The sequence below is a fragment of the Ornithodoros turicata genome, chromosome 1 (assembly GCF_037126465.1).
Source record: "Ornithodoros turicata isolate Travis chromosome 1, ASM3712646v1, whole genome shotgun sequence".
Taxonomy (NCBI): Eukaryota; Metazoa; Arthropoda; class Arachnida; order Ixodida; family Argasidae; genus Ornithodoros; species Ornithodoros turicata.
Genome location: NC_088201.1, coordinates 44,632,283 through 44,650,402, shown reverse-complemented (window position 1 = coordinate 44,650,402; position 18,120 = coordinate 44,632,283). Strand labels below are relative to the sequence as shown.

The 18,120-nt window shown below is 45.1% G+C and overlaps 1 protein-coding gene across 3 annotated transcripts in view; it reads left to right on the top strand.

Moving 5' to 3' along the window:
• The first annotated feature begins 3,867 nt into the window (after positions 1–3,867).
• The window catches only part of LOC135378122 (CD109 antigen-like), a 66,224-nt gene continuing 51,971 nt past the window's right edge, over positions 3,868–18,120 (top strand). For 2 of the 3 annotated variants that reach the window (XM_064611008.1, XM_064611009.1), the window contains exons 1-2: positions 3,868–4,090; positions 16,942–16,997. In XM_064611008.1, coding sequence (XP_064467078.1) covers positions 16,978–16,997 — 20 coding nt within the window. In that variant the 5' untranslated portion in view covers positions 3,868–4,090; positions 16,942–16,977. The remainder of the gene's footprint in view (positions 4,091–16,941; positions 16,998–18,120) is intronic. The other variant, XM_064611010.1, reaches the window with a different exon arrangement.

Below are 18,120 nucleotides of genomic sequence, written 5' to 3'. Positions count from 1 at the left end.
TAACAATCCACTACTCTGCACTATGTCCACATCAGATAGGGACCCACCCCAAAGCCGGGAAACAAAGCTGATATAACCGTCTGGGGTGCAGCCAACAACTGCTTTATATGTGTTGTAATGTTTATAATGCGAAAAAGTTCGTCTCTGTGCATTTAGTGAGGATGGCTAGTGAGGATTCGGACTTCAGTGGCATCGAGTACTAACCTTGTGTTGGAAAGCTTGCGGAAACCTTTGGGCAAATTCGTTTGTGTTGGAAATGCTGTCATGTCATCCAATTCTTCCTGGCTTTTCGCAGCTCGAACCCACGCTTCGGTTTTTTGAGGATATAACATATCACACGGGAACCTTTTAAAAAAGGAAAAACGTAACTTCTTGCCCTGCACATAATAATTCGTACAGCCATAAGAGACGCAATTCACAGGCATGGCTTGCAGCAGCGGCGAAATGGCGTCTGTTTTCCAGCCAGTTCGAAACCCGGCGGGAAGCACGAGGGAGAGGGGGACGTGCGCACGCGCCGTGGTTTTTTTGCAAGTGGCGGACAGACTAACAGGATGAGTTGGTCACAATATTATTGCAACAGCAACTTTCCAGGCAAGAAAGAAATCTGCTGTTGGTTGGTTGTTCATTTTCAACTTTGGGAAAACTACATCATATTGGCTGGTATGACATTACTTGTGCTTTATTGATCCCGTTTACAATTGATAAGTTACGTGTCTGCTTTTTACAGGTGTACTGACTTGTAGGCCCTAATCCAGCTGTCGTCAGGCACCAGGTCAAATAAATTACAATCACAATTATCTATGTCGTACAATTTAGTGTCCCCCCCCCCATTCAGGTCCTTATATATATTCATTAAAGGCCGATAAAACTCTCAGAGCTTGCGTGGAGACCTTTAAATTTCATCAAAGGTAAGATGAGAGGCACAGATATAATGTTACTTTGTCAAGGCTGGGTCAACGTAATCACAAATCCAAATAATAGAAAAGGAGATAAACTGATGTTCTGAGGCTGGAACAACATAGAAGGGACAGATACAAACAAAGCCTCAAATTGCCTAAGAAATCAACGATGAAAGATGAAAGTCACTGAAAAGGTTAGCCAGCTGTAGGGATCGAACCCACATCTTCTGGATTGTACACCCGAGAAAAGGCTCGGGTGTACTACTTTGACAACAAGAAGTTAGCGTGTTGTCGAGTCGTAAACCACACTTTCTTTCATTGCTATGACACGCAATTTGCGTCATTTCGTCGCAACTTTCTTCCTCTAGAAGAACGCCCTTGATCAGGTTTCCTTTCTGAACATTTGCAGGAGTGAAATCACTTTCGACATCGTGAACTTTATGGATCGCATAAGACATCCGCAATATTTCTGGCGAACAAAGTACGGCAAACGCAGCGACATCACGCGTATCCGCATACTCCTTATGATTCGGAGAGTTGACAAAAGTCGTCGTGCGCGGCAATAGGCTGCAGAGGCTCTGATAGGCTGTGAAGTGGCGCGCCCTCTGGCCGAGGCCTTTACACTTGATTGTTTTTGCGCTCCTATATCTCTTCAATAACAAAAGATATTCTCTCGAAACTGTGTAGTCGATTAATGTGTCCCGGGGTCATCAACCCAGGTTACAAAATAAAATAAAAGAAAGCGACCATGCGTTTGTTCCAACTTCAACGCGTGATTTCTCTAGCTGTGTTTAGTCCTTATGGGAGAGATTACCAGCCTCACGAACGCCCAAGCAATGCCCAAGCAGGTGCAACCGACGCTCGCTCACATATTGCCACACTGGGCAGGCAAACCTTGCGTTTAACATCACGGCATCATTACTGTTATCATTATTATTATTTTTCGTCAGCTGTCCTTACAGATCTCTGCGCCTGTATTATATTCCAACGATATTTCTGTCAGACATCTAAATAAATCCTGTGTTGCAGACCTGCAGATGGCACAAGAGTCTTGTCCAGCTCCCAGCTTGTCCAGAGCTACGATTCCGTTTCCCCTGGTGTTCCGTAAAATACCCGCGACCGCTTCATTCATTTAATTTGAGTCACACAGCGAGCTTTCCGCCTACGGAGCCCGTGCAGCCGGACAAAAGTGAACGGCCAGATATTGGTAACGGCAGTGGTGACGGTAAAAGTCTATTCGTCTGTCGACAAACTGGTGCGTGAAGACAACTTTCTTTCTCATCGAAGTTACTAGTTCTATGATACTCCCTCAGATTTCTGCTAATTAAGTGTACTGGGGTAGCCAGTTTGACTTCGTCGAAACTCACATCCCCATTTTTTTCTTTATTCACATCACATCACATCACATCTGCTAATTTATCTTCGTCTTCGCCGAATTACAAAAGTTCGTCTTTTGAAGACATCATACGTGTCTCAGCTCGACGCAACTGTGATCTGTGAACGTTAACATTGCATCTGAAGCCGCGAAATGTGGATTGCGAGCACTGTACATTTACAGCAAGAGCACAGATTTTAAGAGGTGTCCAGGAAAGTTCATGCGTGTAACGAAATTGGGACACCTGAGCAGGACGAGTAAAATGTCCGCTCTTATAGAGGGATAAAGGGTTACGGAACGCGCTTCAGAATTACAATTCCTGTCAGGGCCGGTGTCGAGTCTACAAGATGATTTCTAGCTCCCGTTCCAATGCAAAATGTTTGGCACCTCAGAGTTCACCAGGTATAAAATTGCAAAAGGGCGCAAATTCGAGAACAACACACGGATCTGGACTGTACCGAGTCACCGCGAAGACGCCTAGAGGAGATGACGCCGACGATGCACTACATTGAATGACGGCATTGCAATGCTGAGTGCAAAGCCTAAATACGAGAGACGCGCGTGGAGATAGTGAGATCAACGACCGAGAAGATCAACTTGGCGGAAGTTACAGGCCGCTAATAATGCGTGAATCTTATCGAACTTTCAAAAATGAGCAACTTAGTAGAAATGTGTGTCCGCAAATATATAGCCCCAAACCTACGATCGATAGAAAAATGCTGAAAAACGCCAAGAAACAGACATACATTGACGGACGGGGACAGCACAGGTCGCCCGTCTAGAAGGATGCATTGCATTCTGGTACATGGATATGGCCATGTAATGACCGTGCGCGTGCCAAATTATCAGCGCGGATGCCGATATGATCCGATTATATTCAGGTCATTCTCCTAGTCTGCAAAATTTCGTGATCTACAAAACAAAACCAGACAACGAAAATTTTAGATAACCATCGAGCCCTGTTGACACGTGCTCAGAACAGGACATGAGTCAGCTCCTTTCCTTCAAAAGCCGAAAAAGAAGAAGAAGGAAAAAAAAAAAGATATTTCGTCATCAAGCTATGCTGAGAATGTCCCGCTGAGATTTATCAAAACAGGGGCCGACAACAAGGCTTGACATCGATGTTGTGGTTCTCTACAGTGATACACGTTCACCGGTGCGTAGCGTTCCACGGAATGATTCCGTTTCTCGCCTATGTTTGACAGCAAGCGGAATAACTGTAACGCAGTGACGTCAGTTCACTGAATGAATCAAAAAAAGTAGGGGGGAAACGAAAGAAAGAAAAGAAGCCTCTGAGTTATACCGAATCCTCTGTCAACCCCGTGTCTTTGCGGGAACATGGCAGGGAGACCACGAATTCCGGCAAAACACAAAAGCTGGGAAACACCGGAACCAAAATCCGGGTCACGCGGATGAGATGGTGACGTCACTGATGACGTCCTTCGATTCCGCTGGAAACCTCGTACTTACCTGAGTGTGCGGGAGCCAGCTCACCGAATGAGAGGCATCCTTCATTTGCAGAACCTGTATTTCCTCCTCGGTACTTCACCGAGGTGGGGGAAGGCGGATGAAAAGAAAGAAAATGTAGCCATTGAAGAGCAAGAATGTACGGTCGTCAGTGGGGCGAAACTCATTCCTTCTTTCGTTTTCACGGAGGTGTGTGACGTCAGAGCAACACGCTGGAGAGAAGGAGTGTCTGGTGCCAGCGTGCACTTCGGTAGTTCGTGGGTTGCCGCTTTGTTGGTTGCACGGATTTTTCGCCTGTGTCGTGCGATGTGTGCATAGTGCGCAACAGTTTGTGATCGTGCTGGAACAGGTATGTAGAATTTCGTGTGTCACTTGGACAGCCAGCGAGTAGCGACAAACTCCTATTGTCACTACTCGCTTTTGGATGTTTGCTTGAAAGTGTAATTTTGTTAGAAACCCACGATGTGTTTACTGCACCCGCCTAGAACGACAGTCTATTAGCGGATCTCGTTTGTAAGATTTCAAGGTTAGCGCTTTTTGTACGCTTTATTTGGTCTCGCTATCATTAACGCTGGGTTGAACCGGTGGTCCCTATGACACATGCTGCCAGTATGCCTGATGATGCGGCGTTGTCTTATCGCGATATCTGGGTAGCCGGTTCTTCTGTCACCACGGAGCAGTGGACAAGTACTTAACTCGCCAATTCGAAGGCGTGTATTGTGTCAAGGTTTACATTTTGCACTAGGGAAGCCGACGGTCATCAAGCTCTTTCAAGTCGCGGAAGTGGTTGCAAGCACGAGTGACGTTCTCATCTGAAATCTGGGTCTGCATATATTATTACTTCCTATGCTGGATATAAGGCGCACGAACTGACATGGCCAAACTGGCCTGAACGTTCAAGACTGCTTGTATACCTATAACTTTTTTGAGATGCGAGGCTCGTAGTTGGCATCCAGGGCCCAATCGGCCAGAGGTGATGATGATGATCCTGGAGGCTATCCCGTTTTGTACCGACTTCGTAGTGTGTATTACGCGTCCTAGCCACACTAAAAGACTCTTCACCGTCATCGTGATCCATCTTACCCGCTATTCTTCCACCATAGCCTCTTTTTGGTTTCGTCAATGTAATCGCCAGGAGCAATCCTTCCTAAAGTTGCCAAAAAATCATATTATGTGTACTTTGTGACGCGAGTTGAGTACGTTTTTTCCAACATTGACAGTTCGTTTTTGCTGTTTGCATGTGCTTCAACGCGTATACATTCAATGGCTCCTCGTCGATGACCAACCGGCCTTCGAATTGAGACGTTTTCTTGTTGGTGCACGTCTTTGCGACATCTTTCTTGATTATTACGCAATTACTTCGTCGGCCATCTTACTTGGTAAAGTAATTGGAGTAGATTTATACGTAAGGTAGTCAGCCTAGTGTGGCGACATGCTGCACGTGCCGCAGGGTAGGGCTGTGGATAATTTCGACCCCTGGGACTCTTTTGACGTGCGCTGGAATAATCAGACACACAGTGCTGGAAGCAATATTTACCTCCCCCACATTGCTACCACTATCTTACTTGGATTACTGTATAAGTGGTTAAGTTCGCGGTACCGCGATTTGCGACCCTGCTCCAAGCGTCATTAGAGCGCTAAACCATGAACTTTCGGGAAGAAGTTAACAAAAGGTATCCCAACTGGCCGTAACCCGTTCCATTTGTCTTCCTTTAGTGTCCTTCTGACTAAGACAGCTGCGATTAAGGGGTCCTTTCTCGGCTAGTATCTGTTACGATTGGCACACGATAGTGATTCTGTAACTTTTACAATGGCCGATCTGTGTGGCAGCGTATTTAAACCCATACACGCTGGCTCGATGATTGAGGCTTACAAGGAACTGGAATCACGGGACCCGGACATCCGCGCGAGATTCATGATTGGTGAACTACTCCACTTCCAGAGGAGAACACTTTATGAGGCAGTGCAGTGTAATAGTGCAATACACCGCGTACATAATTTACTCAGGGTCTTGGGCCTTATTTCTTACATATTTCGTTCTCGACTTTCTTTGTCATTGGTTCGAATATTTCACGGTACTTTAAATTCGCGAAGAAAAGTTGCGCTAGCGAATTTCGCGAAAATTACTACTTGTACAGTATGTCGTTTTCGCATTTGTTCTATAGAATCAACGATGAACTTGTCGCTAAACTACAAGTCCTGGCGCCTCCTTTTTTGCAATTTCAGTTTTGCTCAGATCGTGCGTTGTTGATGCCACAAAGGCCACGCGGTGTCATGTTCACTGCAGCGGACACTTTCTACTATATTCGTGTACTGTCTAGAGTTCAGGGTATAAAGTACGTACTCAGTTTTTCGGTTTTAGTTCGGCACTCAGACGCCTGTTGTCGTTACGAGGTCCACCCTATTCGAAGGGGATAGCCTCATCCTATATTTTCTACGTCCCACGTGGGCGATCAAGGACACTCACTTGTAGCTATGTGCCTCAGGGAATGGAGCCTGTGATATGGGCGTTACACAAGTATTCTGGCTAATATTCCTAATGAGCGAGGGAACACAAATGGTGGAAGTATGTTCTAGCACATGGTGATGGCTTCTGGCGTAGTAGGGATACTAAGCGCAACGACTCGCTTCTAGGCCTACTCACGTGTAATCTAAAACGTGTATGCAAACGTAAACAGACGTGGCCCCCTCATATGCTTGATGTTCGATGTGGTGTGCTTGTTCTGTATTGTGGTGCGTGACATTTTATAGTCCGTTATGCCAAGCTAGTCACAATTTTCTTCAGTTTGGGCGTAGTTTTGTAGTTTCGACTTGGACACAAAATGGACCGGATGCCCCTTCAAAAATGATGACGGCCTTTGAAAGCAGGTCCTAGAAGTCCGAAGCATTGGTGACCCCAATTCGAATATAACACAAGCGAAACAATATCGGTTTTCTTAAATGACTCGTTGGAATCTGTAAAGGACAGGCCGCAAACTCTGGTTTTGTCTGGAAGCATTGTGCTGCTCTCTCTACTTCTTGGTACTCACTCATTTGATCGTTACTTTGGGCAATAACTCGAGACAATTCCAGTTGGACATTGAAGTCCTGCAATTGCAAAAACCATGCGATTTCAGTTCCGAAGCGCTGAAAAGTATCTCCATAATGAACAAGCTTGAGTTTGGGCAAGGAAGGCCGAAGTCGTGTGTGTGGCACAGTGGGACACAAAGCCAGCAAAAACATTTACTTTACGGAAAACATGGAACATATACACAACGGTTTTGCGTAAAGTAAATGCTGTAGTTGGTGTTGAGTCCCTCTGTGTCGTCCGTTCTTCCTTGCCCAAACTTTGTCTTTTTTATTATGGAGTTCTCCACCAGCTCGCGTGCATTTATGCTATTTTATTTTACCACTTGCTGAAAAAGATGTCATTATAGCTTTTGTATCTTGATTGGTTGATTTAAAGAAAAATAAAGTGGCGTAACGGCATACTTTTTCCAGCAACGTGTATTCTCACAACATTATGCGCGTCGCACAACGTTGTACTGACGTGCATCGAAAGTGATCATTTTATGGTCACACATTACCTTGCAAGCTTGTGGAAACGCTCGGGCTGGTTTGGTTTTCGCGGCACGTTTTGTGACAACGGACAGCTAATTGTAGTCTATGCTATGAAAAGAGCTGCAAAATCACTTGGAAATTGTTGTTTGTCCCCAGGGAAATTGTTTTCGTGTAGTGAAACACCTCTTTATTTATTTATTGTACCCTGGAGGCAAAATATTAGAGGGTTCATGTAACACTGACAGTTGAAGTATGTAGCAGAAAACGAATGTTGTTGTTTTCATGCATACACGAAACAAAAAAAGAAAAAAGAGAGAGAGCACAGCGAGGTCCGTATTATACGACACTGCCGTATATTTGTGTATCACATTGCCCAACAAATTGAAACAATACAAAAGTTGCTAATTGTTGCAACTGGAAAGGGAAGGCAGCACAGTTTCTCGACGGTTGTTTCGTTGGTATTGGCTTCCTGCCTCCGTGCGATCTGCTTGCCCATGGCGGCATGTTGCATGATAGGTTGTGCGCCTTGGGCCAACTTCGTCGGGTGTTGTACCGACATTCGCCTTGGAACGTCCTTGGTTAAGCGTGTGGTCCAAGCGTGACGAAACATATAGGGATGCGAAATGAGCAATTCATTGCACAACGTGCCGTGATACAGAAAAATGTTTCTGTAAAGTATTTAGCAACGCATGTGCTTGATACTAGCTAGCAGATAAGAAAACTTCACTCGCCAACTATATTTCTGTTGCAAGGTAGAACCCGCTGCGGAAAAGGTGGCGTCAGCTCGCTCCACAAAATACAGCAACACAGTTCCTGAATGACAGAAGTGATACAACAAGGGCGATAGTCCTTGGTGCAGAAGAGGGTCAAGACGTGGTGGCTCTCCGGGAGCATGTGACTGGCAGCAAAGGCCAGGGCCGCCTCTTAGGATAAGATGAGGTCATTACGGCACTGGTTTGCACAAAATATCCCAGGCGTCTAGCTTGCGAATTGCAGATCACTAGGGGAAAAACAAATGGTAGTAGGCTTGCTCGCGGTAATGCAGAACAAATGATCACTTTTCCGGTTATTGAGGTTGAGAAACAGACAGGCAATTTATGTTTGACGCATGGGCCCTCTCTGTGTAGTTATATAAGTATTCACTTCTTAGTCTTATTGCTGGGGCAGGAAGTCGTTGAGAAAACAACCCACACGGACAGGTCGTCCAGTCGGAAGTGATCAATGACAAAAGTTGCCGCAGAGGTATAAGTTAGGTCCTTCCTTGGTTGGGGGCTGGAAATTGAGCGGCCTTTGAAGAGCCTTGCCCACGCTTAGGCTTTTTTCACCAGCTAGCCTGTATGTATGCCATTTTATCAATGGTTGCATAATTGGACGCCGGAATCGCGGATTGTACCAGCACCTTCTGATGGAAGACGGACCCCCAACTCAAGTGAACACAGTACACTTTTTACGTTTTTTTACATCATGATAGCCAGTCAGCAACCAACTACCTACTTTGAGCGTGACGTTTGTGGGTCACATGGCATACTGCCATCTCGTTGATTAGGGGATCCGGAGATTTCGGTGCACGGACGTTTCGGTGCAAAACGTTGCTGAGGGGTCCCGGGAATGGCTGTCACAATGTCGACATATCGTAATAAAACAAAGGGAAGAGGGCGGTGTTCAAGGAATTTGGTTTAGATAAAGAAGAACGTGCGTTATGTATTTTTTCTGCACTATTATAGATGTAAGACCTGATCTGCATGTGTTCGTGGTCTGTCGTGGCTTTTAAACTTTTTGGCATTTTCTTTTTTAATATTTTGCGCCCCATGTTCTGGTCGGTGCTGTACAGAAATTCATTTTTTTTAAATTCTTTTTTCAGGAGTTGATGAATTGGTTTTTAATTTTGTAGTGAGTATTATCTCGAAAGGGGCATCTTCAAGGTACGGATATTATGCAATTTGAATTTCATTTGTTGAGGACGTGCCGGTTACATCTTTGGTGGAAGCATTTGATTAAACGTTATTCCTCTTGTATTTCTACATAATTTTTCGTCGGTGATGGCCGCGTATTTTCAATGCCTAAACAAGCATATAATATCATACCGTGGTGCCCCTCCAAAAGCTGTTAGACTCGCTAGCCATAAACTGGTCGTCATTTCAACAGTAAAAACAGTGCTTTCGTGGGTAATGCACTATGCTTCATAGGTATGCCGAAGAGGCGGTTGTGGAAAGTATTGCAGATCATGTCGTAAATCTATAATAGTGCACAAAAAATACACAAAGCACGTTCTTCTTCATGTAAACCAAATTTCCTGACAACACTACTTTTGATGCCAAGCCGCCCTGTTCCTTTTGTTTTATTACGATATGTCGACATCGTGACAGCCATTCCCGGGACAATTTTTCCCGGAACCCACGTTGCAGTGATCCCCTGCCGGTGTAGCGCTTTGCACCGAAACGTCCGTGCACCGAAATGTCCTAGACCCGTTCATTAGTATCCTATCGACAGACAAAAACTTTACTCCATTCTCATTCCAGGAACCAGCCTCAGTGGTCTCGTTCCCACTGTCGCAATGAGGGCGGCTTCCACGAACGTGGTTCGTCCGTGCTCAGCTTACATTTTGGGCCATTCTGGTCTCAAATCCCTTTTCATGAACGTCTGGACACGCATGTACACAATAGTGATGCCGAACAAGGGAAAGTGAAATGGCACGCAGTATACAATTGACCTTCTAAGTGGAATTTCCTTTCGTATTATAACGCTTGCGAAATTTAGGAAACTAAATTTAACTGAATAGGTCCTCCAGGACCTATTCAGTTAGTTCCCATTCAGACGGTTTCAGACTGCATTCCTCACCACCTATTCAGACGGTTCGTCGGATTGCTACGGAACTGAGTACTAGCACGGTCCCTTTATCAAGGGACCGTGGTATTAGCATTGGGTCTGTGGAAACCACCTTGCACGAACGTTCGATAATGTTTCAGGTATCTTCACACTGTGTACCAAAAATGATGACCCCTGAAGTGAAGAGAAATTTATTTTAGCGTAACCATAATGGTAACGCTGCGCAGCCCATGAATTCTCTTTGAGGACGAAGTGGCACACCCCCGTAAAGACACTAGTCACACAACATCTTCTAGGTTGCTGAAACTAGGTTGCATCAATTTGCGAGGTCCGACACCTCCCACCTCGAGTTGGGTTGCTGCTCAGGATGGGCGGCATGTTACACTCTACCTCGAGTGGGCCAGTTGGTGCGCTCAGTTAACCTACGTTACTAACGCTAAGTTTTTCCTTTTTGCTAACAACAACAATTATATTTTGACGATGAATTCGGGAGGTTTTCCACTCTAGGAGTGGAACACTAAGATGTGATTGGTTTTCCTGGAAAACGTTTCCCGCTAAAATGTGGGGGTTCTTCACGTTTAAGCTGTGGAACGTTCGGTAAGGCCCTATCACGTCCTTTCCAATTGACGGAGGTGTCAGTGACCCGCCTTTCCGGTTTCTACACGCTCGGCGCCGGACCTGGCGAGGACGGCTGCATGATTTTCATGCCGTCAACACCGTCTAGGGTTTCCTGCATTTATCGGTACTAAACCAGCTTTAGTTTGGGATCTTCGTTGAGTGCGAAAAACACGGACGTGTTTCATATTTTGTTATTTGTGTAAGAGGTGAAGAGAGGTTGGCCATGCTCAGCAGGCCTGCTACTGTACGTGTTTCACACTTTTTTTACATGGCTAAGAAGAACGTTAAGTAACAGAACCTCCGCATTATAGGAACTCACAATAGTACGTTGGTCTTTGCGCCGTGCAGTGTTTATATATCTATGTAACGTCACAGATATCACAGCGGCTACTTGAGCCGCTCGGCCAGCACACACACTATTTTGCACGTCGCACTATTTTGCCGCGCAACACCCCAGCTCCAGTGGCCTAGTGGCTACGATGATCGCGTTCCACGCCGAGACTGGTAGGTGACCCGGGTGGGTTCCAATCCGGGCGCCGGCTATGCTGTCCGGGTGCTTCCCCCGGGTTTTCCTCGGATGCTTTAGGACAACTGTCGGCACAGTTCGCTGTGAAGTCGGCCCAGAGCTCATGATCCACCCCCTGCGATAGTCGTGGCGTGGCCGACTGCGGTAAGTAGTTCCATCATCACCACCGTGTACTGCGCACAAAATGGTCAGCGGGGAACATCACCCGACCTAGACGAGCGCGTGTGCCACTGACTGATTGCCGCCGAACACCAACCAGGGTTGCTCGTCCGGCAATCACGGTGATCTCATGAACATTTCCGTTGTCTGTGCCGCTGTATCATAAAGGTTTCCGCCTGATACTTCTAAGAACGGCTGGTTCACCTCATATGTTCGGGGGTCACAAAAGCCAGCACTTCAACTGAACCGTGGGCAGTAATCAATTTTCTTTTAATTTTATTTAATTTAATTTAATTTTCTTTCGTTTAGGTTATACAAGTATCGCAATGTGATATTTCTCTACTTCATCACGTGACCGGTGCGTTTTCATGAATCTAATGGACTGCGACCGTTAGCGGAAATGCTGGAACGCATATTACAACGCCCAGGTACAGCGCACCATGTACACGTGTATATATTCATGGTCAATCGGGACCATAAAGGATCATTTCGAATTCGTGGGTTTACGTCGCGAGGCAGCTCAGGACCATAAAAGGAATTTACGCAACGACACACGTGTAGGTAGCTCACATCCGCCATTCTGACCCTGGTGAACAGCAGCGTCCCACATATCTGCATTGTGTACTTTGTTGCAAACGTAGGTGGGCAGAGGCAAAGGCGATGATTCGCTTCCGTGAAGCTCCATTGCATGTCGTGCCGATGAGTCTGCGATGACGACTGCCTGTTTCTCTCTGGGACGACGCAGGGCGTCGGCGCTATGTTGACAACGAATCGTCTGCGCTGCCCCCGAAGAAGGGCGTATAGATAGCCTAAATTCCTTACCATTTACGTCGAAATGTATAATGGTGAGAATCTTCTTATTCGGGCTCGTAACGCGCGTGGTTACTCATTGGCCAATGAAGGAACAGATCACACCCTGGCTAATTGGACTTTATGTAAAGTCCTGGAGGTGACTACGGTCTGTGAAAGGCACATGAGGCGTAAGCGGGCAGAAGCCCCTGTTATTGTTGCTAATTATAAATAACCTACTAGAGCTTTTCGGCCGCAACGTTTCAATGTGAACGTTTGCGGACGATCGTATTTTATTTACCGCGGTTTCATCAGTTGACGATCAGGAATGGCTAAATCGATTACAACTCTGGTGCTCCAAATGGAGCGTGTTGCTGAACCCCGCAATATGTGCGTCATGACAAAAAGGGAACCTCTCCGTTATGTGTACAGCGTTTATATACGGATATATATATATATACGGGCGGATAGAACTTGTCTTGGTCCAAACACATTGATACCATTTGCACCATAGCACGAAAGAAGTTGTACTTATTAAGACGCTAACTATAACACTTTAAAGGATCTTAGGATAACTGCCTTTTAAACAATAATTCGCTCCACACTTGAACAGGACCCACCGACCCAAACCAACATACTCAAATTAGAAAAAAAAAAAAATATTCAAAGACTGGCTGCACGATTCATCTTTCACAGATGCGTTGCTCCCCCTGACAAATGTTATTGGAGGCCAACTTATATCGTCACTGGTCTATCGAACAAAATGCGCCACGATTAAGTTTATGCACTAACTTTACACTCGTAAGATCGGCCCGACCAATGCCCATGAAACATGCAGACTAGTAACACACGACGTATAATGATGCTTTCAAGATATATCCAATATTTGCCCGTACCAATAGATTTAAAAATTCGTTTTTTGTAAAAACTATCGAAATTGGAATCAGATTCCACAAGACTGCGCTCATATCACTCGAAAGCATGACTGCATATCTTGATAATCTGTAGTAGGCTTTTTACGTTTCATTTCTGTTTACACCCTGTGCTGGTCCGGATTGTCCTTACCCCTTTTTGGTAAGGGTATTCGACAATATTATTATTGTATAATGCACTCTCTGAAATACGAGGAGTTACCACTGGAAGAACCCAGGGTCATTCCATCTCAAGTGTCCCTGTCGCGTGGCTCGACCGATGCAGATCTCAGAGGGAAAAAAATATAATGTTGTCATTGATGTGGACGTGCATCCCATGTAATATATATATATATATAGTTGAAATAAATGGGAGACAGAAGACGAAAGTAGGGGAAGTAACAAAAAAGGGGTTTATTAAAACTTAAAAATTATAAAAGTTAGGGAGGATGTCTACGTTACGGCGGAAGCTCCGCCTTCTTCGGGACGAAAGAGCTAAGAGTTTTAAAGAGCTAAAGAGTTTTTTAGCTCTTTCGTCCCGAAGAAGGCGGAGCTTCCGCCGTAACGTAGACATCCTCCCTAACTTTTATAATTTTTAAGTTTTAATAAACCCCTTCTTTGTTACTTCCCCTACTTTCGTCTTCTGTCTCCCATTTATTTCAACTATAATTACGTAGCCGTCCGATCCAACTCCAACTTTTCAATATATATATATCTATTTTCCTGTAGCCGCATAGAACGGACACCAGACGTCTCCAAACTCCAGCGCGATACCGAAAAGTAGGGTGTGCTGAAGCAGGTGTGGACTTTCCATGCAGAAAAAATTCAAATGCGACTCTGTTTGATTGGTTAACACTATATCTGTCCGCAGCCGCCCTGAGCGGATTGAAACGTAACCCCTGAATGAAGTCTGTGCGAAATATGCAAATTCTGGCTTTTTTTTTTTTTTTTTCTTTTCGCAAGCCACTGCACGTAAAAAGTCCTCAAATGTATTTTTTAATCACATATTGGCTCGATGTTCATATTATGTATTTTCAAAAAAATGGGAAAGTTAGATGTTTACGAAAAAGCCAGGAGTTTGTTGAACCAAAAATTGCATTGGTGGACGAGTTAGGACGCCGTACCAGCCACGGGACTATCGTCGAGTATCCAATAAATTAACGCCCGTAGGGAATTTATAAATTTTCCCCTAGTGCGACAAGCCTGACCCGACGCACGGCGATGCTTCGCCGGTGTCACGCGGGCGGCTGTCCTGTTCCACATCAAGGGGTAAGGGGACACCAGACCAAACAAATATGGGCCGATAACGGTACACTTTGACGTGAAATGAAAGCTCCTGCGCCAGAGCAAGCAAGTCACAGACTGTGTTGAATGAAGGGCTGCCCTTCGACGGTGCCAAGAATGTAGTAAACGTATTTTCACTATTTTTTACTTTACTATTTTTTGCGAATCTTCGAATTGCCCGTTTTTTTTAACATATTCGCGAGTACTTGATTCCGTGATGGGCGAGGTCCTTCCTCTTGCAAAGTTCCTCCAGGTTATTTCTGTCAAGACCGCAATGTGAAACGGGAGCTAATTCTGTGGTTCGGGACAAATTCATGAACTGGAACGCCACGCGTGAAAAGCAATGGTGGTCACGGCTGTTCGCCTTCCGGTATCAAGGCTTTTGAAGAAGTCTTTAAACGCGAAGCTACGATACGATCTGGGTGCCTTGGGGTAGTGGGCCGCACCTCATGTGGCGAATTTCCCCATTCATCATCATTAATTTATCTGTTGTTGTTGTTGTCGGTGTCCCGGCTTTGAGCATGAGATTCAGCACAGATAGATGTGTGTGTTTTAGCAGCGTATTCCAAAATCACTGTCACTTTATTTGCGAGTACAATTTTTCGGGATTATATATAAAGGAAATTTATTACATTGATCTGATGGGGGGATATATTTATTAGAACAGATTGAAAGAAAAAGCAGGAAAAGTCAGCTAAACGGTATGTGATGTGATGTGATGTGATAAAGGAAAAAATGGGGATGTGAGTTTCGACGAACGGTATGATCTGGTGGTATGTACAATGAAAGCAGTGGATAACAATGCTATATACAATGAAACAGTGAAGAACAACAACTTACATACAATGAAAACCAGTGAAACTACGAGAAATGTACAATTCACAGTGAAGAAAAACTGTACAGTACTACTCAAATTGCGGACAGACGCTATTAACACACACAGAGGTCGTGATCGCATTGTATAAAACTCAGAAGGAAAGCTTAGACCAGCTTTCAATTGATGTTTAAACGCTGCATGGGGATCAGGCAAGACAATTCAGCGGTGCGTGAAAAATATTAAAGAATTTTAATATTTTAGAATATTAAAATTTCAAAGAGATTAGTTATATTTTAGCGTTATAATATTTTCGAATAGTAAAAACATTAAATAATTTTTCACGGTGAAAACGTTCGCGGCAAGACACGTCAATGAGAAACAACAACAACAACTACATGAATGACATGCTGAATGAGAATGCGATTACATCATCATCGGGAAATACGCGAAAATTAATACTTCGCGAAAAAATACGTTTACCGTATCCAGTATCATTAGTCTGAGAGCTTCGCCATAGTACTCTGCCCTGGCTTCTTGAGGCTAGCTGTGTTCGGTCACCTTCAATTTCTCCTCTTTTTTTCTTTACAAACAAACAAACAAACACGAATGACGATGGGATTATGTGATTCACCGCAACAATTGCGGTACGATGCTCAGTGCATGTGGGTTAACATATGAGTGGGATGACGATGAAAAAGATTAGGCATATACACTCGCGCACACACATGACACACGCAAATGAGATATCACACACGCGGGTGCGTCGTAACTGATGGGGATAGTAGTTCATCCTGTCGGCCACCGGGGATGTAGTGCTGTGATGATCACATCTCCGCATTCATGGCAAACGCTCTGAGGTCAGAGGAGTTCAAGCAGGGTGGTAGACGTCAAGAACAGATAGAATGAGTGCAGGCATTGACGGTGCTGCACAGGGTTAGAACAAGGACCCAAGATTGCTACAAGGCTGAGCGGCTTGTTGTTTATACGGGTAAGTTGGGACTGGAGCATTGCTCTCTCCGAACTGTATAGAGGGCAGTAGATGAGGACGTGTTGAATGCTTGTCACCATGCCGCAGTTGGAACACGAGCTGGTTGAAGCATACCCTAACATGTGTCTGAGCTGCGGGGTGAAGGCTACATGGAGGCGAAGTTGATGCAGAAGGGAGGAGAGACAGCAGGGAAAACGGCCTGGGAGGGAAAACGACAAAGTTGGATACGCATCCTACGGATCCTTCGGAACTGATGAAAATACTGAATTATTTTTCTTACAAACTATATTTGCGGGATGTTTACGTGTAGTGGCTTGGGAAAAGATGGTAGACTTGGTGCAGTTCTGGACAAAAGTTTACGGAACACGCTCCGGCGCATTCTTTCCTCAAAGTGACACGCTAGCAGCGAATGGTACCGTGCGGACTTGCAAGCAGATGACTGGGTTACGTAAGCACATGTCTGAAAGTTCGTACAGTCCCATTCTCTGCTACCGTGCCAGTTGGAGGAAGGAATGCGCTATAGGTACTTAGGTAGGTAGGAGTGACTTTTTCGGGTTAAATGCCTTTCTCATATTCGGGGGTAAAAATCGGGCGCTTTTTTGAAATCTGTAATTCGGGGAGAAATCGGGCGATAATTGTGCCTTCTGGTGTTATCGGGTGCTTTTGTTTCTCCTCTTGTCTATTAAGTCATTTCCTAATCTCTCTTTTTTTTTTCTTTTTTTGTGGGATCGTGACCTTCCAGCGGTAATCCCCGAAGGCATAGACAGTGTTGACACACATGGGTGCATTGCTGGGAACGTAAGTGACCCATTTTTACATGTGTTACACGTGGCGACCGTTGTTCGTCTTCAGTGGAAACATCACTTCAGAATTTCATAGTGACTGGAATTCGGGGAGAAATCGGGTTTAACCCGAATTGGTCGGAGGTCAGTTCGGGAGGGAATAACCGGGCGGAATCGGGTTTAACCTGAAAAAGTCACTCCAGGGCGTGTTCCGTAAACTTTTGTCCAGCACTGTACATTTCGCGAGTATTTCATTCTAGGAATACATTTTAATCCTTCGCTCGCTGGTGCGGATACAGACGGGTATAGTGTTAACCTTCCCAAACATAGTCCAGTTCCAATTTTTCACGAATATAAAGTCGTACCCGCTCCACAGCCACTCCAGGGCACCCTGCTTTTCAATTCGGCGCTAGAGCTCGTAGCCGCCTGATGGCCGTTTTATGCGGCTTCAGGAAAAAAATGTTACACATGATTACCGTGATGCATGTCACACTAATTACTTCTTTTTTTTTCTGGGAAATCGGCGTTGGTCGAGCCACGCGACTGGGACACTTGAGCTGGAATTACCCCCCCCCCCCCCCTCCCTACTGAATCTCGGTCGTGTGCGGGTAATAGGGTGGAGACAGCGGGAGCTGGGGGTGGGCGACATCTCGACCGTGTAGTTGTGCAGAGCGTCATACCAATGCAAACACTTTTGTGGGGGAGAAGTGATGTCTGTGTAAGATTGGTCATGTGTGAATAGTTATTTTAGAGCTAAAGCGAATACGAAGCGAATAGATACATAACCGGACAGGATGCACATGCAGGACACGTACGAATATAAACATGTGTACAGCATGTGCTGTTGTCGGCCTTACGTGTGACGCTTCGGAACTATTCCAATATATTCGGTTTGGAAGAAAGATCGATTAGATTCGAAATTCGAATATAGAATACCGTATTCGATTCATGCGGAAGTCGAATCGATACATACAGAATATTTCGTTTCGATATTCGAAAGATTAGAGTATTCGCACAGGCCTACGAAAGATACTCTACAGTCACTAATTCTATTCAGTCTACAGTTGTTACATGCTTCGCGTGTGGCCACTGTGTACAGGCAACCATTCATATGCACTATACTCTCGATATGTGAATGG